The sequence below is a fragment of the Lathamus discolor genome, chromosome 8, assembly GCF_037157495.1.
Source record: "Lathamus discolor isolate bLatDis1 chromosome 8, bLatDis1.hap1, whole genome shotgun sequence".
In the NCBI taxonomy this organism is placed as follows: domain Eukaryota; kingdom Metazoa; phylum Chordata; class Aves; order Psittaciformes; family Psittacidae; genus Lathamus; species Lathamus discolor.
In genome coordinates this window covers 18,197,700-18,221,218 of record NC_088891.1, presented here as the reverse complement: position 1 = coordinate 18,221,218, position 23,519 = coordinate 18,197,700, and the positions used below count along the sequence as shown (strand labels likewise).

Sequence of the window (23,519 nt, the reverse complement as noted above, 5' to 3'; positions counted from 1 at the left end):
CCAGTCAACAACAGCTGTTGGAAAAAAGCATACAGAAAATTCCTCTTTAATGGCAGGGACAGCTAACACTGGAGTAACAGCACATCTGTGCAGTGAGATGGCTTGAACACAGTAAAACAAAGCCACAACAACAGTTGTGGTCTGCTGTTGGGAGTGCTCTCAGCAGATGTTCCCCAGCTTTTTCAAATTCCTTTCTCACAGAAGTAACCAAGGTGAAGTTTGCTGTACTTCACTGATACCCCAGTCCTCCTGTTTTGTTTCTCACTCCACTGACCACTCAATTTCATCCACGGAATGCAGGAAGGCAAAAATTTATCTTCACATGCTGGTTACTTCTGCCACTTCCACTGTTCGCCATGTACATATTCTTCTATCTTTTCCAGTTGCACTGACCTGTGGTCTGCAAATGATTCGTTGTTCTCAGCATTAAGGGTTCCAGCAGTAGCAAACATGATAGTGGTGTCCAGATCTGCAATTATCCCAGATACTGCACTAGCTGCAGTAATACAGGCTTGTGTGCCTTTATTCCCTGCTTGAAGAGCGGATAAAACTAAGGAGACCTAAAACAACATAAAGCAACAAGGTGGTCATCAGAAGAAAGCCTCATTAGGGGACATCAAGTTCAGCAAGCTTGTTAACATGGCTGGAATCAACAATGGAAATTCACTCCACAGTATCATTTTGCAAACTGTAATAAAACTCTCCTCCCCCTTTCCCTAATCGCTCTCTTTATGCAGCATTGTGGTGACTAAGGATTGCCTCAAATTAAAGATGACTTCAGCTAGTAAGTCCACCTTTCAGACAGAATGATCTGTTCATCATAGGATGAAGCACATCAGTTATAACTTTCTTGAAATACAGTCAGAGGGAATACAGTGAACTTCTGCCAGGATAAAAGTCAAAGACAAGAACTATCACTTTTTCCCTAATGTGCAAATAAACATTGTCCTCAAGCACCCCAAGAGTCACGTACAGCACACTGACATAAACTTTAACATCAGAAAAATAGAACTCTGACAGCACTGACTAAATATGCTTAAGATTTGGTATATTTATTATCCCCCGCCTGGGGATATGCATACTGACTTCTAGCAGCACAGTTCTTTCCTGAGGTTCTGTCCAGTTTCTATGTTGTCTTACCTTTTCCGTGACAGCACGAGCACATTCTATCAACTCCCTTTTGGTGTAGCTGTCTGTTGGGCAAATCTGCAGAGCTCCAGCTTTTTGCACAAGAAAGATACAGCCATGGCCGAGTTCTTGCACCCGGGTCCTGATCTGGAACCCTATCTAGATGGTGAAGGAGGTACAGGGGAAAAAGGAAGCAAGAGCAAAGTGAATAAATAAATGTCATGTAGGCACATTCTGCCACTACAAATGGAAACACAGTCACTCTGCGGAATCTTTATTACCAATATCCTGCCCATTGCTACGCTCTCTGCAGAGATCAGAATAAAAGGACAGATGTGATACTACCTACTCATGTAGCACTACCCTACGAAAGGCTCACTGATGAAACAGGAGCACTAGTGAAACAGACCAAGGACAAGTGTACCTGATTCAAGTGTACACAACTTCACCCCATTTGAAGAACACTGCTTCATCTCCCAGTGCTGTACTGTCAGCATGAGCTGTGTTTAAGGTCTGTACAATGGGTACCCAAAGTACACATCTACTCTGTGCTGCTGAAACAGGGTCAAACAGTATATGACTGGTTTTGAATCTCACACAGAGTTTCAAGTCTCCAGAACTGACCACATACAGGTGGAGCACTGATATGTGGAAAATCCTGCCCTTGCCACTTCCCATTTATTAATAAACTTACAGCATAAGCTGCACAGCTCCTGCTTAGAAACACGTGACAGTTTTAGTCCCTACATGTACTTAGGCATATAAGTGTGTATTGGGATAAGTAAGCAGGAATAACAGCCATTAGTATCACAAACAATTATTTCAAATTCAGGCAGAAAATAACGTGCAGAAATGGTACTTCAATTTAACAATATCAAACTGAGAGCAAGCTGCTGCTTTTCACATAGCTATTGAGCACGGAACACCCAAGTAGCCTACCAGTGGTGGAACCTAATTACAAAGACAGAAACTCTTCTATCTAGATAATCTGATACATCTGATGATGGTGAGATACCCGCTCTTATCCTATCTTGACACAGTCTGTCTATGCTCCACATCCAGAGGCACGCAATGAGAAGAGAGGTGAAAGGATTTCTTTAACTGCTCTCAGAGAATATGCAGCAACTACTGTAATGGATTAATGCAACTGAGTAGGATAGTCTGTATTCCTCTGTTAGCTGTTACCAGCAAGAGGTAGTGCATCTGTTGGCCTATCAGGCAGAGCACACATAGTATAGACAGTACTTGTGTACAGAAGTGGCTAACAAAGAAAGGCAGCGGTAACGTGTTCACTGCAGTTATTTTAGATTATTGCAAAGACACTGGAAAGAAAACTTGTTACCCGATGGTTCAAAACCTGTTATCTGTCTGGTCATACAAGAGATGTGTCACATTTGGCAAAGGCTGCAAATGTGTTGCTGCAACTGAGTGAGGTGAATGCCCCTCATCACTTTGTATTTACTGTATGCTCTACCATTAAACAATACCCATGTTGATGCCACCATATATAGAGAATAAAGAGGTCTAAAAACTGCAGACCTCCTCTGGTTCTGCTGTAGCTGCAGCCATTCGGCCCTGGAGAGCCAAATGCCCATAGTCATTGGTCATTTGTGATGCAAGTCCTCCCAACTCCTCCGGGTTAGTAACCGACTTAGTCATCTGGAAAAAGAACACAGGCGAGAGAAAAACAAAAATGACAGGCATGAGAATAATTTGTTAATACACTCCAGCTCAGAAGCACAGTCATTTGTTTGGCCACGCTGATGAAATGGGGTAAACCCCTTGCCATGTAAGAGACCTGTCCCCCAGCAAGAATTCCATGAGGCAACTCAAGCAAACATGCTTTATTAGAGTCATGGTAATCAGGCACTTGCAGAACATAGGGAGCAATCAAAGAGCAGCAGTTAGAGCTGATAAATCACTCTTTGATGCAGAGGGGCGACGGGCCAGGTACACAGTCACCTGGACCGGGCCAGGAAGCAGGTTTGGTGTCACAGCTTAGAACTGAATCTTTCTTTAGAATAAGCCTGACTTTTAACAGAGATACTACTTCTTTCTCCAGTTCATGTTAGTAAAAGCGATGGAATTCCATCCTTGGGGCAAAACTAGTTTTAGAGAAACGTATACTGTTTGCCAGTAAGCTGCAATGTCATAGGCAGCAGAATCATCAACCTGTCTTGATGGCAACAGCAACCAATTTTGTGAAAACTCTGTAGCATACAGCAAGTCCCCTGGCCTCCCTCAAAAACAAACAAGGGAATGTACTCTTCAGAAGGCAAATGTGGTAGGCACTACTGTGAAACATGAGTTAAGAACATCTCCATTCAACAAGTGTCCTGTCTTCTTCTGTGCAATCCAGTCAAATCACAGAAACACAAGAAAAGAACAATGTGAGATGTTGTTCTCTATTCATTCTGAATTATTAGGGGCGTCTGAAAACACTGACGTTATTTCACACGATAAATGAAACAGTAAGCATGAAAGAGTAACCTGAAGTCATCAGTAAACATGAGGTGGTATTTCAGGGACAATTAAAGAGGCTGATGAAGAAGTGTGCAAGTAAAATGTTTTCCTTTTATTTCTCCCAGAAAATGAGCCAAATGAACAGGTTTTGTGCAGAAAAGCCAGAAAAGAGTCCAGCACTCCTCCCATAGAGGGCCACCCCTACGATCAAGCCACTAACATTCAAGAGTGTATCTGACAAAATCATCACTTCCTTTGTTCCATTACCCATAAAGAGATATGGGCATTGAAAATTAGCATTACACAGAGCTACACCGCACTGTGCAAATCGTTCCACCTTCCCTATGTACACAGAAGAGTTTGTACTTTTTTCTAACCAAATATCTTACCATTTCCTGTGCTGTTACAGCAATGGCTTTTGAATATTTCACCACAGTGGTCTGATAATCAACAAACGTTCCCTTGGGATCTGGAGGCGTACCTTCATCCAGCTGCATGGAAGAGGGAAAAAATATGGCAGAAATAGTAAGGTCATAACCAAAAGCATGCTTTACACTTAATGATGCAATTGTATTATATATTCATATTTATAATCTCCTGTCTCAAAATATGCAAGTGCAGAAAGTACACCAGGGTATATGGTGAAGCTCAGACAAGACGGTAGCCCATGTTACAAAGATGCAGAAAATTGACAGTGCAGAATAAACTCTCTGAAAGCAGTTTGCCTCAGGGCTGCCCTGCGGATCATTTAGGAGATTAACAGGAAAGATAAGTAGGAAAAGGAAGCAAAAATAAGAGGCTGGTTGACTTAAGACTGCACTTGAATGTCGGCACATTACAGAATAAAAACATGTTACATTAATTCTACTGACAGGTACTGCGCAGGTTGTTAATGCGAGCACCAAACCTCACACATCCATCTGATTTCACATCTGCAAAATCGAAGAATCTTGGGGTTTCCTGTCATATAGCATGTCAGCCATCAACCATTACTGCTGCCAAGAAGCAGCAGCTCTTCCAAATCCCTGCAATGCTGATCGGCTGTCAAGGGCAAAACAAAAGGGAGTCTGGATTTCTGTACTCACCTTGCTCATTGCCTCTGCTATCGAGTCCACCATACCTCCAACCATGCCTACTTCACTTGCAGCTTCATTTAAGGTAACCATGATATCATCCACAGCCTCTTTCATCAGCTGAGCAGCCTCAGTGATTGCATCATGAGTATGGGATGCCTGGAAGAGAGAAAAACAAGAAAACAGTGATTATCAGAGACAATTCTGTGCATAATCAAAGCGTGACTCAACAGTGCAATTAATGAAGACAGTACAATAACAGCTCTGAAACAACAGAGCAACAAAGGGAAGCAACAAAGACAAAGGAAGACAAAAGTAGCACCAGACTATGATTAAGTGTACTTCCATACCCCCCTCCCCAAAATTTTCAGAAAAGACCCATATAGACATATGAACACCACCACAAAATGCCTGCCATAAAAAGGAAGAAAAAAACCAGTGCCACTAAATAACATCTCTAAAAAAGTTTGTAACAAAACCCACAAGGAATTATTCCACAACAAAGGGTTTTCTAAAGCTGTAAAAGGAAACAAATACTAACCCGCCAAAACATCCATCTTTGATAACAACCTACTTATGGGACCTGCTTGGATATTCGTGAAAAAAACTCACCAAAGAATTAAAAAAGCCCAAATCAAATCCTAAAACAAATGTAAAGAAAAGAGCAATAAAACCAGCAGGGAGCATGAGCATCCCTCAGAGAAAGACCCAGGAAGAATGCCTGAGGTGAAAGCATTGGTGGTGGGTTTCTCTAGTAGTAGACAGCATAGACACTTGCTGTTAGACCCCAACTTTGTGCCTTGCGAAGATGATGTGCACCTGACTGCAATCCTATCTTCCAGAAGTGTGCCTGCTTGCCACTGAGAGATGTCACAAGAGCTGTCAATCGCATTCTTCACTGCAAATGTGTCCCTGTGCCAGGCAATAGGTAGCAGTTGCTTTCTGTGACGCGCCTGCTCTCTCCCCGCATCCACCCACCTTCTCCAATAATCCCTTCATCACACACAGCAACCGTACCTTGGGGTTTCCTCCCCCTTCTTTGGCAGCGTACAACATCTGTAAGGCAGATTCTGCTAGTGTCTTGCTCTGGTCCAACAGAGTCATCTGTTGCTGATGATCCAGTGTTTTGGATGCCATGCCAACTGCAGCTAAAACCAAGGGTTCGAAGTAACTTGCCAGCTGCATTACCTAAGAAAGCCGGAACAGGAAAGCCATTAACCCTGTTTCTGAGGTGTAACCCTGATTAACCATTGGGCAGCGGGTTAGCTAAAGCAGCACACTGTCCTAGCGCTTCTGCACCTTACAGCATATAGTTTGTTTTACGTGCCAGCATGATTGCATTTCCTCTCACCTTCGCATCCCCCAATGAAGCCATGTGTCTCCTCCCTCAGATGCAGGTAGTCCCTCTTACTCAGATGAAACCCATTTCAAACTGTGAGCCGCATGCTCAAGGAAAGTGCTGTGGACTTTGGTCAACATTTACCTAACAAGCAGGAGGAATGTGACTCTCTAACTACCTGTATCTTGGCAATCATGATGTATCGTGCACCTCAAAGGGCCAGTGAAACTGAGAATCAAAACTGTGAATAGTTGACGCTATGAAATATTTTATGGTTATCCAAAGCTAAACAGTTACTCAAGTCCTGGAGACAGGAGAACCTATATATATACACAGCTACTAGTTCCAGCAGCCAGAGGCAGGGAGACCTTTAACATAGCACTCTGCCCTTCCATCCTTGCTTTTCCTCTCCCCTTTCTTCATATTTCCTTTGGCCACGAACATGTTCCTCACCAAAAAACCTCAATGAAAGTATCTTTCCTATAATACAGGGCACAAAATATAAACAGGTTTATTTAGTTTCAGCTCCAACTATTTGAAAATCCTTGATTTTTCCTCCTCCACCGTGCTTTCCTCTGGTCATTCATAGGAAATGAAAAAGCCACAAAATCATTGTCTTCCCTAAAACCCAGTTGTTCAAGACTCCAAATACCTTTGTAATGGTAGGTCAGTACCTTGTGCCCAAGCTGAGCTGCCTCTCCCCGAGCTGCAGTAGCTATGGGATCAATGAGATGGCCAATTTCCTGGACGACTGATGTCAGCTGCTCCTGTAGAGCCTAATATAAACAGAAATTGTCAATCACTATCACAGCTGTTCTTTTATCAAGTTGTACTATACCAGAACAATCGCCCTCAGACCAACCAACATACTGGGAACACTGTTCAAATGATCCACTACATCAGATGCAGGAATCCATCCAGCTTGCTACTTGCTCATTTCTTCTCCTTTACCCACAAGAAACAGGGTAAAGGAGATAAGCCTGCCCCTCTTTAGATCTATAATAGCAAGAGAAACCAGCAGGAGCTCCAATTTAAAGAAATACAGCACAAGAGCAAAAAGCTCTGCTGTAAACTTTGAAGCTAACAGGAGAAATTCACTGATAAGAAAGATGAACGCAAAATACAACATCTCTGAGCAACAGAGATGAGGACTGACCTCCTGACTACCATCTGCGGGACAGGGGACATAAGAAAAGCATGTTAGTGAGCTTGTTGAGACGTAAATACTGGCTGCTAATTCCGAGACACTTAATGTCTTTGCAGCCACTGGGAGTTAGCTCACTCTCTTGAAAGCCAAGAGAAGAGAGATACTATTTTGTCACTTGGTTACATTCCATTTGCCTTATAAATAACTGTCATTTTCAGTAACAGTTCAACATGGTGTCCAAGATGACTTCATCATTGAAATAGAGAAGAATTATAGCTATGACCTATTTCATGTAGTAAATTCTTTTGTATAGCTTCATTTAGTCTGAGATGTTTCTAGTATGTCGCATTACAGCCCAAGAAACTGCTGGAATGCACAAACAGACATGTAGTGCCAGGAAGCAATAGTACAGAAAGACACGAAATACCAAGCTGAGAATCTGATCACGAGTTGCTGACTTTTTGTAAGCAGTCTGGCACAATGGCCCTTCTTCTATGAGCTTAATAGGACAGGATTGATCTACATCAAACTGAGGGGCAGCACAGGAAGCTTTTTCATGATAACCTATCTACATCAATTTCAGATCTCATTTAATGACAAAATAAGCATTAACAAAAATGACATGGACATAACGGGACTCCCAGTAATACATCAGTTTCAGAAACATCCCAACTTCCACACGGCGAGCCAGCACAGAAACACTATCAGTTGGTCATATCAGCACAGGAAGTCAGAGAAATATACTGATGGTGGTTAAAAATAACTGCTTTCACCCCTGCTTTTACCTGGTGACTCTGGTATCTTCTCAGAACTGATATACTTTGTCCAGCATGTGATTTTGCCTAGAAACATTCCAGTAAGAATACTTCTCCTTTCACTAGCAGTAGACTGCCAGTCTACTGAGCTCTGCTCAGCTCCAGATCTCCATATGGCACAAAAAACAGCTGGGTAAGCCAGGCTGCTCAGCGTTACTCTCTCTGTTCCTGTGCTATCTCCCGTACCTCAACTGAGATGTCATCCCTGGTGGCCAGACTCTGACTGACAGCTGCAAGGGAGGCTTGCTCGATGTCTCTGATGCATCTGTTGATCCCATCAATAGAGAAATCACATTCCCGCTGGCCTGGGGCCTTGTCCCTAAAAGATAGGGAGAGTAAGCTGAGCATGGTGGGGAGGAGGCAGGCTCTTCAGGAATGCACACCAGCCTACTTCTTTACCTGACAACACATGAGTCACATGGGAGGACAGCACAAGGATAAAAATCAGCTTTGTCCTACCTTCTGGATTCTGATATATGTACAGAGTACTCTGCACGCTCTCATATACACACACTGCTCCTCTCAATGATTACACAGAAAAAACAATCGTTGCCTCAGAAGAAATGAGCTCGGGATGGACCATAATGAATGACACCATTAAAATGCAACAGACATCGGGGAAAAAACATTTGTGATTCTGTACAGTGCCCCTGACAGTCTGGAAAAGGATTCCTGAAGTATTAGGTGCTATGTTCAGTCCTAGGTTTCCTTCAACCAAGGTTAGTTTCTGAGTACTTTGTCCTAACGTGCAGTTTGCTATTTCAGCACAGTTGCTATCAAAGATCAACAAAGCTGTATACACTCTGTGTTTCACTGCTTTTATACCATTTTGATTCGATCAGTAATAGAGGTTAGGCATAGAACTACACTTGAAAATTTTCATTAAGAAAGGGACGGACAGGCTTGGCCAGAAAAATAGATTATTCACTTCCTGCTACAGCATTCTATGCTGCAGAGTGCTGGAGTCTTCAATTATGATTAAGCACCCAGTGTAACTGGGGAGATACTGTGCATCACAGAATAAGTCATTTACATTAGTGAAGAATACCACAGTGCTAATGGCCATATGGTATTATTCTTTATGAGCAGCTACTCAATTATTACTGCAATCTTGTTATTAGAAAAGACATACCTGATAGAGGTGATAAGACTCTTGATAGAATCTGAGACAGTATGGGAATGCCCAGCTAGTACAGACCATGTAGGAGGGTCTTTTGGATTGATAGCCAGAGAACGAGCAGTTTTGATCAATAAAGATGAGCTCTCCAACATTGTTTTAGCAGAAACTAGAATTGGTTCCTGTGCTCGTGATCCCTGTGGTCAAAAAGGTACAAGAACGCAACTTTTTAGTACTTATTCGAGTTTATCCACACTTCATGCTCCTAAAATCTGTCTAAGTAACAGCATTAAAATGGCATAATAACGTCTTGTATCATACTATTACATTCACAGATAATCAACATGGAATTGGGACCAAAATCATCATAGTCCAACTGTTTTCTTAAGAAGCACTTTGCAAGTTTAGAAAGGCACATCCACAGTTACAAGGTATGGGGAGAGAGAATACAGGAAGTTCTTCTTCCCAGAAAACCTGCTTGTTGTCATCATGACCATGTCATTTTTGAAGGGAAAACCCCAGTGACATCCTTTCCACCCTTTCCAGATCTAACTAAGTTCCATTTGTTAAAACTGCTCTTAAGGTAAAAGAGGATATTTATTACTTTATCATACGGAATAATCCAGCTACCAGAGTCCCCCACACTGTATATCACTTCAGTAAGAGCAGACTGGCAGCGCTTACTGTAGCCTAACTGCTTTTATCATAGTGGTGCAAAATTCCAGGTCAGAGATCAAGGAAAAGACAGCAGAATGCCCTATGAACACCCAGGAATGCAGAGAGAAATTTCGAGGTCAGGTCTTTACATTCACTTTCTCTTTGCTGGCACACAAACTTATTCAACATTTTCAACTTTTTGAGGGTAGAAGTGCCACATCCTGCCTTACCTCAGTGCTGATCTGTGCTGGTATGCTGACAAATTCTGGATTGGAGGCAAATGCTGTCAGGTTTTCTACAGCCTCTATCAAAGGTGCAGTAGCAATTCTGCACTTGTTGCGGTTCTCTTCAGAGAAATCCCCATCCAGGGCCTGGAAATCAATAGATAGAGTTCTGTCTGAACAGGTTTCTTTGCAAAACTGAAGGAAGATGGCTTAATTCTTCAAGTTTAAACTTTTGCGTGTTTACGACATTGGAAAGTTCCTCCACAAACAAGGCTGATGCAAAGAATGTGATCCTTTAAGTGTGCGTTTCTTTCCTTAGCTGGTATTGATCCCAAACTCAAAACTGCTGCTTTGTTTCACAGGACTGAATAAAGGTTTTCTATCACTGCACTCATATGACATTGTGTCTCAGCACCTCATGCTCGAAAAGGTGGAAGTGGCTAACAAGGTGGTTCTTTCCTATGAACTGATTTATTTTTATAACTAATAATTTATTGCTCTCATTTTCGCATGAGACAACTGATCTGATAATCTCAAAGCAAAGATTTCAATATGAAGGACCTTCTGTGTAATGTGACAGAACCTTCCATTCCTAAGATCATAATTATTTTAGATGACTTTCAGTAGCAGATCAGCTGCTGGCTTTCAGAGAGGTTTAGAATTGTGAGACCTCTGCAGCTTAACAACTATTATTTCTGCCAGCATGAGGAAATACTACCTCCTGCCAAATTGCAGGAAGGTGTCTGGAATATAAGAGATTACTATTAACAGGAGACTGTACAAGAGCAGCAACATAAGCAGATTCTGCCCAGGGAAGCTGTCCCAGGGAATGGAAGCCTCCTTCTTTACCTCCTGGATGTGGGGGATCCTTCACGACTTTGTGAAGGACGTGAGCTAGGGGAGCCCTGGCGTTTTCGGGAAGTACTCCATTTGTTTCTGCCCCTTCCATATACCACTGTGGTTTTAACTTTATGTCTTCCAGGTTGAAGTTTATTTGAGAATCCACTATCTGTCTGAGTGCGGTTAGAACCTCCTGCGCCTCTAGCCTCCACTCGGATTGGTCTAGTGATCTTTTCAATGGTTGGGGCATCTTTCCCTCTACATTTTTCGGATGTACCAAGCCATGTCCTAAGCCGAGAAATGTAATCTACTACACTAGCTTCTCCCCACAGCAGGCAATTACAATGAAACCACAGTGTTCTTGCTTCGTCTAAGGCCTGCTCGTTGAGAACTGTGTAGACGCGCAAATGGTTCCCAGTATTATTTGTTTCTTTATTTTTCTCTTATAAATACGGTAAAACTGTCAGAAACACCTCCACAAACCTCCAGATACCAGGCAACATGACACTAAAAGCCTTCACATTCAGTTATTTGCAAATCTGCAAATTTCTATTTGCATGGTGCAAGGCTATTAACCACATCCAAACAGAGATGTCTCATCCAGATGGGGCAGATATCACCAAATTCTTTCTGTCTCGACTACAGCACAGTTATATCATTGAACTTGTTTTCCAATTTAGGTCTGCAAAATGTAACTAATGATTCTTAAACCATGCACATCACAGAGGGAAAAAGGTAACTCTAACTGGCCTGACTCTGCCTCAACAGGAAAAAAAAAGAAAGAAAAGAAATAAACACACAAAGGAATAAGGAAGCACAATTAAGCAGCATTTGTACCTTGATAGTTTTCACCAGGTTAGCAGTGCTGTTTGCAACTTCCTTGGCAGACTGCACAAAGTGTCTCTTGGCAACGGGATTTGCTGTCTTTGATGAAGCAATACGACAAGCATTGCACAAAGCAGAAGTGTGTTTGGCCACAATTGTGGCAGCTGATAGTACCTGTAAAAATAGATGGCACAGAACACACAGACTGTCAAAGGAGCATGACCGTTACTGTAGTCATCTGTAAAATCACAGCTCAAAGCCACACAACAGCTTCAAACCACAACTCTTTTGCTTGCTCACAACTGAAGCAGTCGTGTCCTAACAATGACAGTCTTGCTGCAGTCCACTGGAATCACCTGTGAGGGGCTGCTTGCTGGATCTACCAAGTTCTGGCAGGCCATCTGGATTGCTTGGTTGGCTCTGGCAAATTGAATTGGGTCAACAAGACCCTGCTGACCAGCCTGACTGTTTGGATCTGAGATGCCAACCAGGTAAGCAGCCTAGAAACAGAGAAAGGAAGAAAACAATCCTAAGAAACAATGTTAAATCCATCTTGGTTCTTTGAGAAGCTTGCCATGTCATAGCACATGGTGGTCTGAGATTATCCAGAAATCATACCATGAAGTATTATCACCACTTTCTTTGTATTAAATCCCCATAATACTCTGAAACTGAGGAAACTTACCCTTGTGAAATTTGTTTAGTCAAAATAAAACCTGTCTCCTGTTTAGGCAGCTGGTATCCCTGGAAACATTATTTTTCACTTTATTTTTTTTGCACATCTAGTGGAAAAAGCTTAAATAGGGACAAGAATCAGCAAATTATTTACCAGATTAGCCACAGTGGAGGTAGTGAATTCTGAGCACAAACTCAATTCATAGCAAATGCATTGCTGCTGAGCATAGGATCCATCAAATCTGCAGTTGTGGGTATCACTGCAGCTCAAGACGTCTGATGGCCAAGCTCACTTTCTCAATTAAAGAGAAGTGTCATGCCTCTGAACAAGAAAGAATTGTCTGAACTGTCTTAAACCATTTTTCAAGATTTCTTGATCAGTTTCCATCACAGATAGGATGAAGGAGATTAAGTCCATACTGAGACATTCCATATGCAGGGAAATCAAGACATGGTCTGCAGACGCAGAGCATAAATCTCATCAACCAAAAGAGGCTTTACCAGCTCTTGAGACTTCAAGTCACCCAGTTATGAGATCAGTGAAACCAGTGACCAGTTCCAGACTGATTTGTTGTAATAGCTTAAGAATTTTGGTTATTCTGAGTGTCTGAACAGCTGAAACAGGCTGCTTATAATTTAAAATAGCTGAAATTAGTAGTTCTCCTTATGAATTTTTACAAACTAACTCAAACTTGATTCATTCATTTTAACTGTGGGTGTCTTGTGCACTTTGCTACAATATAATAGGTTCAGAGCTTGTGCTGCAAACATGCATTCCATATGCTGCAGCTTTGACATTTGCTTTATCCTCAGAAAAGTTTCCTTTTTGATGACAATTCCCTTCCTTATAAAATATGTACATTATTGTACTCATCTGCTTCAGCAGCATATAGCAGGGTGCCCGATTTCTGAGGATATACACAGAGCATGGCATGCACTACAAGGTCATCATTTGTTTGGCCACAAGGAAGTTCCTTGTAAAGGTTCCTGTGTGATGTACTTTAGGTTACTCTGCTCTTGCGGGGGGGTTGGACTAGATGATCTTTTGAGGTCCCTTCCAACCCTTGGGATTCTGTGATTCTGTGAAGAGCATCTCCCATTATGCACCCACAACATGAGCTTGCTTAAAACAAGAACATAAACCTGCTTTACGAACTTCAGTAGCTTACCTGAGCTGCTGCCTCTGTGAGGCCACAGAGCGCCTTGGATGCAACTCCAACACATTCTCCAAAGACTAACAGATCCCCGGTTTTGGCATTCTGGGAAATGCCCGCCATTGATTCTCCAAGAACCTGTTAAATTAAAAACCAAAGTTATCTTCCCAGTATGCTTCCCTGTCACTCAAAGGCAAGTGATTCCTGGCCTTGAGCCAGTTCTGGCCCACAAACCTCTCTGATTTGGATACTAGAAATTTTAGCTAGTTAACGACTTCATGGAATCAGGCGCATTGCTGTGTGTGCCGTGCTGGATAAGGCACGCAGATCAACACTGAATACACATTAATTCCCACAGTGTCTCCCACTGAATTCAGTTGATTTCCTTTGAAAATTCCAAATAAGGTCTGGCTGCAGCAGAGCATCAGCTGCAAGATAACATCTATCAGGCTTGCTCTTTTTCTTTTAGAGAAAGAAGGATCTGAGACGATTCCAACACATCAAATAAGAACATCAAAAGCAAAGCTTCAGAGGAAGATGTATACTATGGTATATTTAAACACAGAGTTTCTGATGAGCTGGAATATCTGGACTGCTCAGACACTTCTCCAAGCTATTTTGCACAGAACAATACAACGGCTTTTCATTGCCAGGCCTCCCATTTGTGCTTTGGGCTGTTCTATCATAGCTGCAGTTGCTACCATAGCATATCATGAAAGTATGACATGGTGTCTAATGCACAGGAGAGGAAGGGAGTACACAGGAAACTTTAACAGCATTGCGTAGAATTCACTTCATTAACAATTTCTTACCACAACAATATGCCTTAAAAGTGACCAAAACCTAAATTTGCCTGTAAGAGACCTATCTCAGGCGGAGTTTTATCAAAGGATGCAGCATACACTGTAGCTATAAACACCGTGTTGTGTTTCTAATACGCTTGATAGGCACGTGGCATCTTCAGATTATCAAAACGCACTTTACAACTGTCGCAGGGGTGGGGAAAGGAAATTACCTTTGAGTTTTCCATTACACCTTCAATACAATCGAAATATGAGAGGTCGCTCACAGGTTCATTGGGGTTATCCAGCATTCCCTTAACTGTCTGAAATAATGAAAGGAACTCTGATTATTGACAGAGCCTGAAAACCAGGCAATGAATCGGGGAAATAAAGGGAAAAAGGAAGAACTTAATAATTGTAAAGAGAAACTGAAAGCTAATAAAGCTTTCCCCAGAGTTTGGTAGGTTCCTTGGGTCACTTTGACGTGAGCCTCCAGTCTGGTTTCAGGACTATGTGGCTTTGCCTCAGTTTTCCTTTTCTTTGAAACTCATCTAGTTCCATACACCCAGACTCTTCTCACTAACTGTCCTTCTCAGGCAAGTGTTTCCTGAAGTTCTAGATGCTGCAGAACTTGTGAAATGTAGTAATACCTCCAGTTCTCTGAGAGCATTATCACATTCCTTCTGCCCGGGAGCTTGCTGGGTGCACAGTGTGATCAGCTGGTTTATACTCTCAGTTACAGCTCTAGGGAGAGTAGAAGGAAAAAAAAAGGTATATTTTAAATTAAAGCATTCCTCTTATTAAAGCTTTGTTTCATTAACCATACACAGCATCAGGATTTAAAACTTTAATATTCTACTGCATTGTTTCTTTCCAGTGTTTGGGGATTCACTGTACATTAGAAAGCTCACCTGGAGACCTCTGCTGTAACAAGCTTCGTAAGGGCAAAAAATATTCTCACCAAGACATGTGAGAGTGATCCACATTTGAAAATCTATCCCTTCAGTGCAAACAATTGGGAAGTTTGTCCAGAAGAAGCAGAGGCTTCATCTCACAGCAACAAGTGTACTGGGGCTGTGTGGCAAGCTTTTGGCTGCAGGGAGGCCTCTGCGAGAAAAGGCCAAGGGCTGCTCCAGGCAGACCTCTCCAACAGACCCACCGCAGGACACAGCTGAGCCCAGCAGACAGAGCTGGGGGCACCTCTGGGAAAACATGGGTGAGAAAGAGCAGAACAGCACCTGGCAGCCGGCCAGTGAATGCACTAGCAGCATGACAACTTCAGTGCTAAAAGGTACTTTAGCATTTCTCCAGGTCTGGCATTAACTCAATCATTTCTCAGCTGCACCCCAGGAGTCTTAAAAGACACAGAAATAAGTGGCTAGTATGTAAAAAAACTGTTTGAATGTAACATAATAATATACATGCTTTGTTAACAAGCCCTTGTCTGACACACTGTGTTACACACACACACACAATCCCGCTATGTATTTCTATAGCCTGTTCAAGTTGGGTTTTTAATCTTTCACTAACCATTGATATTCTGAGTCTCCCTGAGGCTTAAATCCACACAGAACAAGATATTATTGCATTATGTTTCTATGGGAGGTCACAGCTCTGGCACTCTTGAACACAGGCAGAATGAGACATGCAATAGTCACTATTCGTGTTTCTGATGAATACTCTGATATTGAGCAAAATCCATTATAACTACATTCATTTTAGACTAAAGGCTAACCACCCAGGAAAGCAGCTTCTAGAAGAAAAGGCTTTTCAGGAGGAGGAGGAAGTATGCCATTCATTGTTATTAATGGAAGATAATTTCTCTAGCTAGGCATGTTGTCACCAATTTGCAAATGCTTAGCTTGCATCGTGACATTATAGTGCAGCGCAGGTGGTTTTGTGTCGTATTTCATGGCCAACTAGAAACTGACTGAAACAAGACATGGAGGATATGCTTTCTTCTGGTTTGAAAACTCTGACTGGCACTTAGGCTATTTTCTCTTTAAGAAAATTGGCACTTCATAACATGTTGGTTATATCAATAACATGATTACCTAAGATGGATGGCATCACCTGTTACAAAAGGAAACACAATGTGCTTATTACACATACACCAGGTTTTACGTTTATTTCCAGAGCATAAAGAATGAAAAGTAAAAATACTTGACCCTGACCATGTCATAGCAGGGAAAGAGAACGGAGCGCTGGCAAGCTTGTCACAATCAGAAATGGAGGATTTGGGAAGGGAAATCTGGTGTCCCCTTAGCATTTTACACACACGCACTGAGAACTGGTACAGTATTGACTATGGTTAACTGATGTCTAGTCATATATGTCCAGACACACATACAGAAGCTAACAGCATGGCAAAACAGAACATCTAAAGCTCTAAATGGCTTGTCTCCCTTTTTTGATTATGTGCTTCTACAGAGGGAATACCAGCCTGGCAGAAACTAACAACTAAGTGGGCTTCACTGGGGGCACTAACTTCATCTATGCTCCAAACAGGAATGCTCCAAGCCTAAAGGAAAAATCTGTAGGAGTCTGGTACCGCAGAAGTAACAAAAGCTCATGCAACTCCTTCACCTTCAAGCAGCATGCCTTGGACTACCAACAGTTTTCCTACAAGCTATTTATTTATGGGGAGACAAGATGGATGTCAGAATTTATTTATTTATCTGTTTAACAAATATGACAAAGTAAAGCAGCAAACCCCTTTTAACAAGTCCTCTATTAAAGGAGTAGATTTATTTATTTTTTAAATTAAAGTTATTGCTATTAGAAAGGGATGATTACAAGGGTCAGGACAAACATCAACTACATTACCCTAAAGGAGGAACAGTCTTTACTTACTTCATCTCTAGGCTGATCTTTGTGGGTTTAAACATTTTGGAAGACAATATTCTAAGTCACATCCTCGCCATCTCAGACATTCATCTAATCTACATTGGCAGTTCTAGGTGTGGTATGTATTTGTCCTCCAGCAGTTCCCTGCCAGTTTGATATTTGAGCATTCCATTTACAAACTTAAATAACTGAATAAAAACTTAATTTGGAAAAAATTAATTGTGAAAAGGATTTGACAAAGTGGAGGAGAGGAGATAATCCAAACACTGAAATGCAGTGTTATTTTTCACATAAACAAGGAGCATCCTGACTGAGGAACAGAGTCCAAAAAATGGAATTCAGGGCACGGTTGACAGAATACTCTAAATAAGGATATCTTCCACTAAATAAACATAGCATCTAACCCTTGCAAGTGTTCTCAGTCACACACACATATGCACTGTTAGTGATAGGTAGCCACAACGTGACTGCTAAGCACATTCTATATGAGAATATGATTCAATTTATTTTCTTTGTTAGCGATTGAGAGGCTTAATGTTAACAATTGCCTTGTCAGAACATAGGTGGTAAAAAACACAGTAGATAAAACACATTAGTCCCTTTCAAAAACCAGGCCAACTCTTCAACTGATAGCTCTTATTTCTATCAAAGGTAACAAGTTACATCAGTTAAGGAACTATTCCAAAATAAGCAGGTTTCCTCAGGCCTACTTCCATTCAAATAGAACTGCAGGTTCCAGCCACTCAACTGTCAACAGCAGAAGAACATACAAACACATGACAAGTATCACAGAGAAAACAAATATATTAGGAAAACTGAAATCAAACAACATATCCTTACCTTGCTGCTGCTGCTAAGAGGTTCTTGGCATTAGGAGCTCCGGGATCAACAGAGAGAGACTTGGCAGCTAGTAACAGCTTGCTGGAGGCCATAGAGATGCTCTTGAGGTTACCTATTACTTGAATTTGGTCCTCTTTAGTCTGGAAAGCGACAGCAGCATAACATTAGGTGCAGAGTTTGCAATACAGTGTGCCAAAAGCACATTTGGAAACCCAGTTTGTTTATCCACCTGAAACCACGGACATGCAGGGGACCACAGTCGAGAGAAGGACATGGACCAAAGCCTCTGAACCCAGACAGGTGCCTCTAGCTTCACTTAAATTACAGAAGAAGCAGCCCATATAACAAACAGCTTGGTTTCTAACAATGGCAGTATTCACAAATGAGCAACGGAGAAACTTTACTACTTGTTGAACAATGCTTTTGTTGTCAAGACTCTCATGTGTCTCTGCCTGGCACAACTGATCCACATTATTCACTCAGTGTAGATTCTCTGCATTCTAGCATCCTCTGAAACCAACCCTCAGGCTCTCTAGCATGTAGCTGGGATTACTCACACAAAAAGATCTCTCCAGATAGTCCTCTACCCCAAGAAAAGGCATTTCTACAAGCTAATTTGGGAAACATTCTGACTTGGGTGTTCTATTATTTATTTAAGACACTGCCTGAAAAGGAGAACCTGCGTATACATACAATTACAGGGAAAGGCTGCATTATCACAACAAATAGCTGTGACTAGATTCTTCTGTCAGTGCTCAGAAGTGAATCTATTCTTTCTAACAGTCTGTTCAGAGTTTTATGTAACGAGGTTGCATATTACTTGGCCAATGTGAATGGGTTTTACTCAATATTTACATTCTCTGCTTCCTCCTACCCCAACATTTTGCTGGGCATCCAAAATACCTGTATGGCTTCTGTTCAGGCCAAATAGCTAGACAAAGACAGAAGGCATTCTCTTTTGAAAGATCAGCCATTCACAATTAAGATGGTTATCATTCCCTATGTCAGCAGGGTAAGCAAATCCACAAGGGCCACAAGGACAGCAGCAGCTGGAATTCTCTTTTCAAATAGCTATTTGCACTATCATTTCTACTTTTGCCTTCATTGTATTGCCTCAAACAAAACACACCAGAAGCCAGTGAGGCCTGTGGCTAAAAAGATAGTCAGGTACGTGACTCCTATTCAGTTTCAGGCAATCAGCTGGCATTTGGTGCCTGCCTAACTTCATGGATCTGGAAATAGAATAATTAAGTTTGGATGCAGAATAATTAGCAGTTATTGTCCAATCTATCTACTCAGCTCTATCTACAAAGCATCTGCTCTATAGAGACACTTCCTTAAAGACTTCAAAGGACTCTCTGGCTAGTATTCTTTTGGCAAGAATTTCTTAGATTTGCAAGTTCCTCCTGCTAATTAGGGCAAAACAGTCTGCAGACTCTTTTCTGCAAGTCCTCCCAGCTCCCTTGGTACCTGACCCTTTTTAATATGCTGGCATTTGTTAAGCTAAACCATCTCCACATGACCAATTAGTGTAATTCAGTACACCTAAACACAGTAAGATAAAATGAAGGCGATAACTCCAACTTCAAATGAGTACTTACACTACTAGGAATAAGCTAGGAATAATACATGATAACATTCCTTATTGTTACTGAGTTCATCATAATAGAACTCTGCAGATTTAAATCACTAAGAAGTCAAAGTGCTTGCTGACAGATCCATGGCAGCATGCACCATAGAGCAATATAAATGCATCTTTCCTCCCTCTACTTAAAGCGCTTGAAACTTAGCAAAGAAAGGCGCTCAATTTTGAATAGTGTTCACATAAATTATGCTCCATGGTAGTTCTACTAAAATAGAAGCAACACTTTCATAAGCTTTTAGAGGTTCAGCACACATTTGTACCTTGAGATATACAGCCCAAATTGTTAAAGAGCCCAAACTGCACAGAGGACTATGAAGTCACATTTCTGATGGGGCACAGGACCCAATTTTGTAATTGGGCACTTGACCCAATGTGTGATTTTACACAAACAGTGTAAAACTTTAGCCTGGACAACCAGTTAGAGATGACTGCTCCGTAACATCACGCTATCATATCTGCATAGGCTCACAGCAGCACATTGTCCTGTGCCACTAGATAACCAAGATACTTCACTGCAAGATACTATGCCCTAGATAACCCTTGGTCCCAATTAGCCAGAAAAAAAATTTACCTGTGCTTGGCCAGCCATTTCAATACCAGCATCAAGGAATTCATCAAAATCATCACTGAATTTTCCAGAGGCTGCGGCCAGTTCCCCACTTTGGCCCCGTGTAGCATGGACAACTTCTCCTGCTGACTGATTCAGGTCTGCTGCTGCCTGGTTCAGTTCACTCTGAGCTTCTTGAAATGACTTAGAACTTGGAGGTAGCTGTAAGAGACCAAGCGCTGTATGTTATTGTCTGTCACATCACACCAGCCCTTCACAACTGGGAAGTTCAACACAATTCAAGAACACCAAATGCAGTACAGTAGTGAGCTTCACATACAAGCAAGAATGGAGTACTGCAACTGGGCTGCTAGTGATTCAGTTCTGAGTGCAGAATAGTCCAACCACAGGATGCCTTATCAACCAGAAATCTATAGAACCGTAGTCCTAATGTTTCTTTCAAGGGATTGACAAGTACAATGTGCCTTTTAAGGGGCAGATAATGACAGCTGCTTTATGGTTCAACTATGAAAATCAAAGTGATGAACTCTGTGGCAAAAGTTGGAGCAGTTTGGTCTCCAAGTCATCATTCACTTCCATAAACAAGCTTTCCAGAACACCACACAAGTATTGACAGGAAACTTCTGACTTGGTTTTATCAAAACCTGCACAAACAAACCAAAATATAATCCCTCCTTCATTCACAGGGTAGCAGGATCACTGACAGGTGCAGAAAAACAAGTTGTTCAAATCATACGACCTCCTGGCAAATTTGCAGTGCACAAAGGTCTTTTCTTGACATGGATGCAGTTAAACAGAAATACAACAGTTCTTCTCCGTGTACAAAATGGCCTTACATGCACCAAACATCTTCTGGCTGACCACAATACGTGTTAGACCGAACTCATCACTTTTTGGTGGGAGACGGATTATAATTTTCTAATTGTCATATTCTTCAAAATATCAAGTCACAGTTGGCATTTTCAACAAAACAAACTAATGGTGATCCATGCCATCAACTTTACTATTGCCTTCACAAGCCACAGCCATATTTCACCTTTCCCATACACCAGAATAACATCATTTCAGCCAAAGCAGCAGCTACTTAAAGTTGCATTAACTTAAAAGAAACTTCTATTACGTATACTTAGGGCACATTCACTAAATAAGAATTTGACGCAGATCTGCTTTTCAGTTCTCTGAAATTTATTTCCATGTTAAAAGACATCTCACCGAATCAACAAGGAGCTTCTTGCTAGATTCCCCAATACTCTTCAAGGCCACATCCACATCCTTTTGGCCAGGCAGACAATTCACACAGTTATTCAAGGAGTGGGACACTGCTTTTGCCACCTGCAATACAAGTAAACATATCCACACTGAGAAAGGCTTAAGTGGTCATTTATTGAAGAGGAGGCACATTCTGTAGCCAGCAATTCCTACACTGTCTTTAACAAGACCCCTTTTGAGGCTTGCAGTTCTCCTGGTTGGATCACCTCTAGTCTAGCAGTAGTCATGATTCACACTCAACCATTTGATAGGATAGGGTTGGCAGGGGTGCTCCTGGCACCTGGGATAAAGGCTGCAGCACTGCAGGTAAGGGACTGCCCGGAAGTTAACCATACACTAACTGCAGAAATCCTTTGCATATTGCATCATTTAAAGTCCTTTTTTTTAAAGATTATAACAACTGTCTCCTCTAAGAAATTATTTCAAACACAGGCCAATTACAGAACTTCTCAAACAAGTAAAATAGAATCTGCTGCTCCTTGAAGTCTTCAAAAGCCACACTGCCACTTGTCTAGAAAATGGGCATTCACTTTCTGAATGTAAAATAAATACAGATCCTTCATTTGACAAGGATTTGTTGAACAGTGATTACAGTTTTACAGTCAAACAGTCTACTCAAATATGCTGTGGGTAAAAACACTTAACTGCATCTTTGCATACATTTATTTTTGTAAAAAGGTGACTATAACATCACACTTCACATCATGTGCATTGATTAACATAAGCACGATGTTACTATCTGAGAGTTGCTGGAAGGGCTAGAAAGCTGATATTCCTTGCAGCCTCATATGCAGTTGTTCTCTCTCATTAATTAGTGGTGTGTTCTAAGTAATTTCAGTAGATGTTTGATAACTGATGTAGCAGCTCAAATTGCAACTTACCTGGGCTAATCTCTGCTGACTATCTGCATCCCCTGGTGCAGCCAGAGCCTGTTTTGCCTCCTGAATAAGCATAGCAGAGCCTTCCATGACATCCCTTGCTGAATCCAACATTGCATGTGCTGCCACAGGGTCAGTAGTAGATGCTGCAACCCCTCTTGCTGCCTGAGCCAAAGTCTTCAAAGCCTGAGCAGTTTCTCTGGCAGCAACTCCTATGTTCAGAGTCCATCAAGGATTCTATCAGTACCCTTAAAGACAACCTTCGTATTTCATAACAGATGAACTTGCAGGCAAAGATCCCATTGCAAAATAACATTGCAAATACAGTTTAAAAGAAAATCTTCAAACACAAACACATTTGAAACACACAGCATCATTTGCCTTGACAAATGCCAGTAGTGAAGCTATAAAGTAAATATTATACCCCCAAGACCACTTTCTGGGCACAGCTCTACATCAGCGACTGATCTTAGTCTGATAAAGAAGAAAATCTAAACCTGAAAAAGAGGAAAAACCCAAACTCCAAGCTATGGGGGAAACGGATTGTTTGCAAGAACAATTGTACATTTACAGTGCAAGACCTCTTGGTGATCCGTATTTAGGTATTAAAAATAATTAGAATGTTCTAATATCCCTATTGGAAATGTCTATAAAGCGGGAACATCACAACCAAATACAACCCATGAAGTAGCCATGTTATCATTTTAACTCCAGTGCCTTTTCACATCTTCTCTTCCGATCAACTGAACATTCTGAACTGCATAAACTTTAGAAGATAATGAAAAGCAAGTGAGAACACAGGTCAAAGTAAAGCCAAGTACTACAGAGAAACAGTATTGCCTACGTTGCCGTAGGCAACCTTTCTATTTGACAAGCCACAGACAGCTTTCTAGATACTTAATTTAAAGAATATTTCAGGAAAACCACCCACGCTTTCTGTTTCCTTTAATTAGATACCAGTAAGCATCTTTTAAGTGCAACTCAATCACAGCACCACAAAATAAAGAATTCTGATTGCTTTGCCTTCACCTTTGTGCTGCTTTCGTTCTCTACAATGACTTTCAATACAAAGTTAAAAGAAACTTACTGTGACAGTTGACAAGAAAGAATTATTAAACAGTGGATGTAAGCTGTAAAGAACTTTTATCACACACAAACAGTAGAATGTCATAACACCTACAAACAGTGCTTGCTTGAGCACCCAACAGTTTGTGCATAACAAGACAGTATGAG

The 23,519-nt window shown here is 41.4% G+C and overlaps 1 protein-coding gene across 1 annotated transcript in view; it reads right to left on the bottom strand.

The window, feature by feature from the left end:
* Positions 1 to 23,519, bottom strand: part of TLN2 (talin 2) — a 122,075-nt gene that overhangs the window by 29,844 nt on the left and 68,712 nt on the right. The window contains exons 28-46 of the mRNA XM_065688114.1: positions 22,290 to 22,498; positions 21,352 to 21,471; positions 20,143 to 20,340; positions 17,927 to 18,066; positions 14,890 to 14,983; positions 14,473 to 14,562; positions 13,473 to 13,595; positions 11,985 to 12,128; positions 11,641 to 11,802; positions 9,970 to 10,110; positions 9,098 to 9,279; positions 8,152 to 8,284; positions 6,678 to 6,779; positions 5,682 to 5,852; positions 4,677 to 4,823; positions 3,981 to 4,082; positions 2,668 to 2,787; positions 1,141 to 1,287; positions 394 to 560 (exon numbers count right to left, since the gene is read on the bottom strand). Coding sequence (XP_065544186.1) covers positions 394 to 560; positions 1,141 to 1,287; positions 2,668 to 2,787; positions 3,981 to 4,082; positions 4,677 to 4,823; positions 5,682 to 5,852; positions 6,678 to 6,779; positions 8,152 to 8,284; positions 9,098 to 9,279; positions 9,970 to 10,110; positions 11,641 to 11,802; positions 11,985 to 12,128; positions 13,473 to 13,595; positions 14,473 to 14,562; positions 14,890 to 14,983; positions 17,927 to 18,066; positions 20,143 to 20,340; positions 21,352 to 21,471; positions 22,290 to 22,498 — 2,692 coding nt within the window. The remainder of the gene's footprint in view (positions 1 to 393; positions 561 to 1,140; positions 1,288 to 2,667; positions 2,788 to 3,980; positions 4,083 to 4,676; positions 4,824 to 5,681; positions 5,853 to 6,677; positions 6,780 to 8,151; positions 8,285 to 9,097; positions 9,280 to 9,969; positions 10,111 to 11,640; positions 11,803 to 11,984; positions 12,129 to 13,472; positions 13,596 to 14,472; positions 14,563 to 14,889; positions 14,984 to 17,926; positions 18,067 to 20,142; positions 20,341 to 21,351; positions 21,472 to 22,289; positions 22,499 to 23,519) is intronic.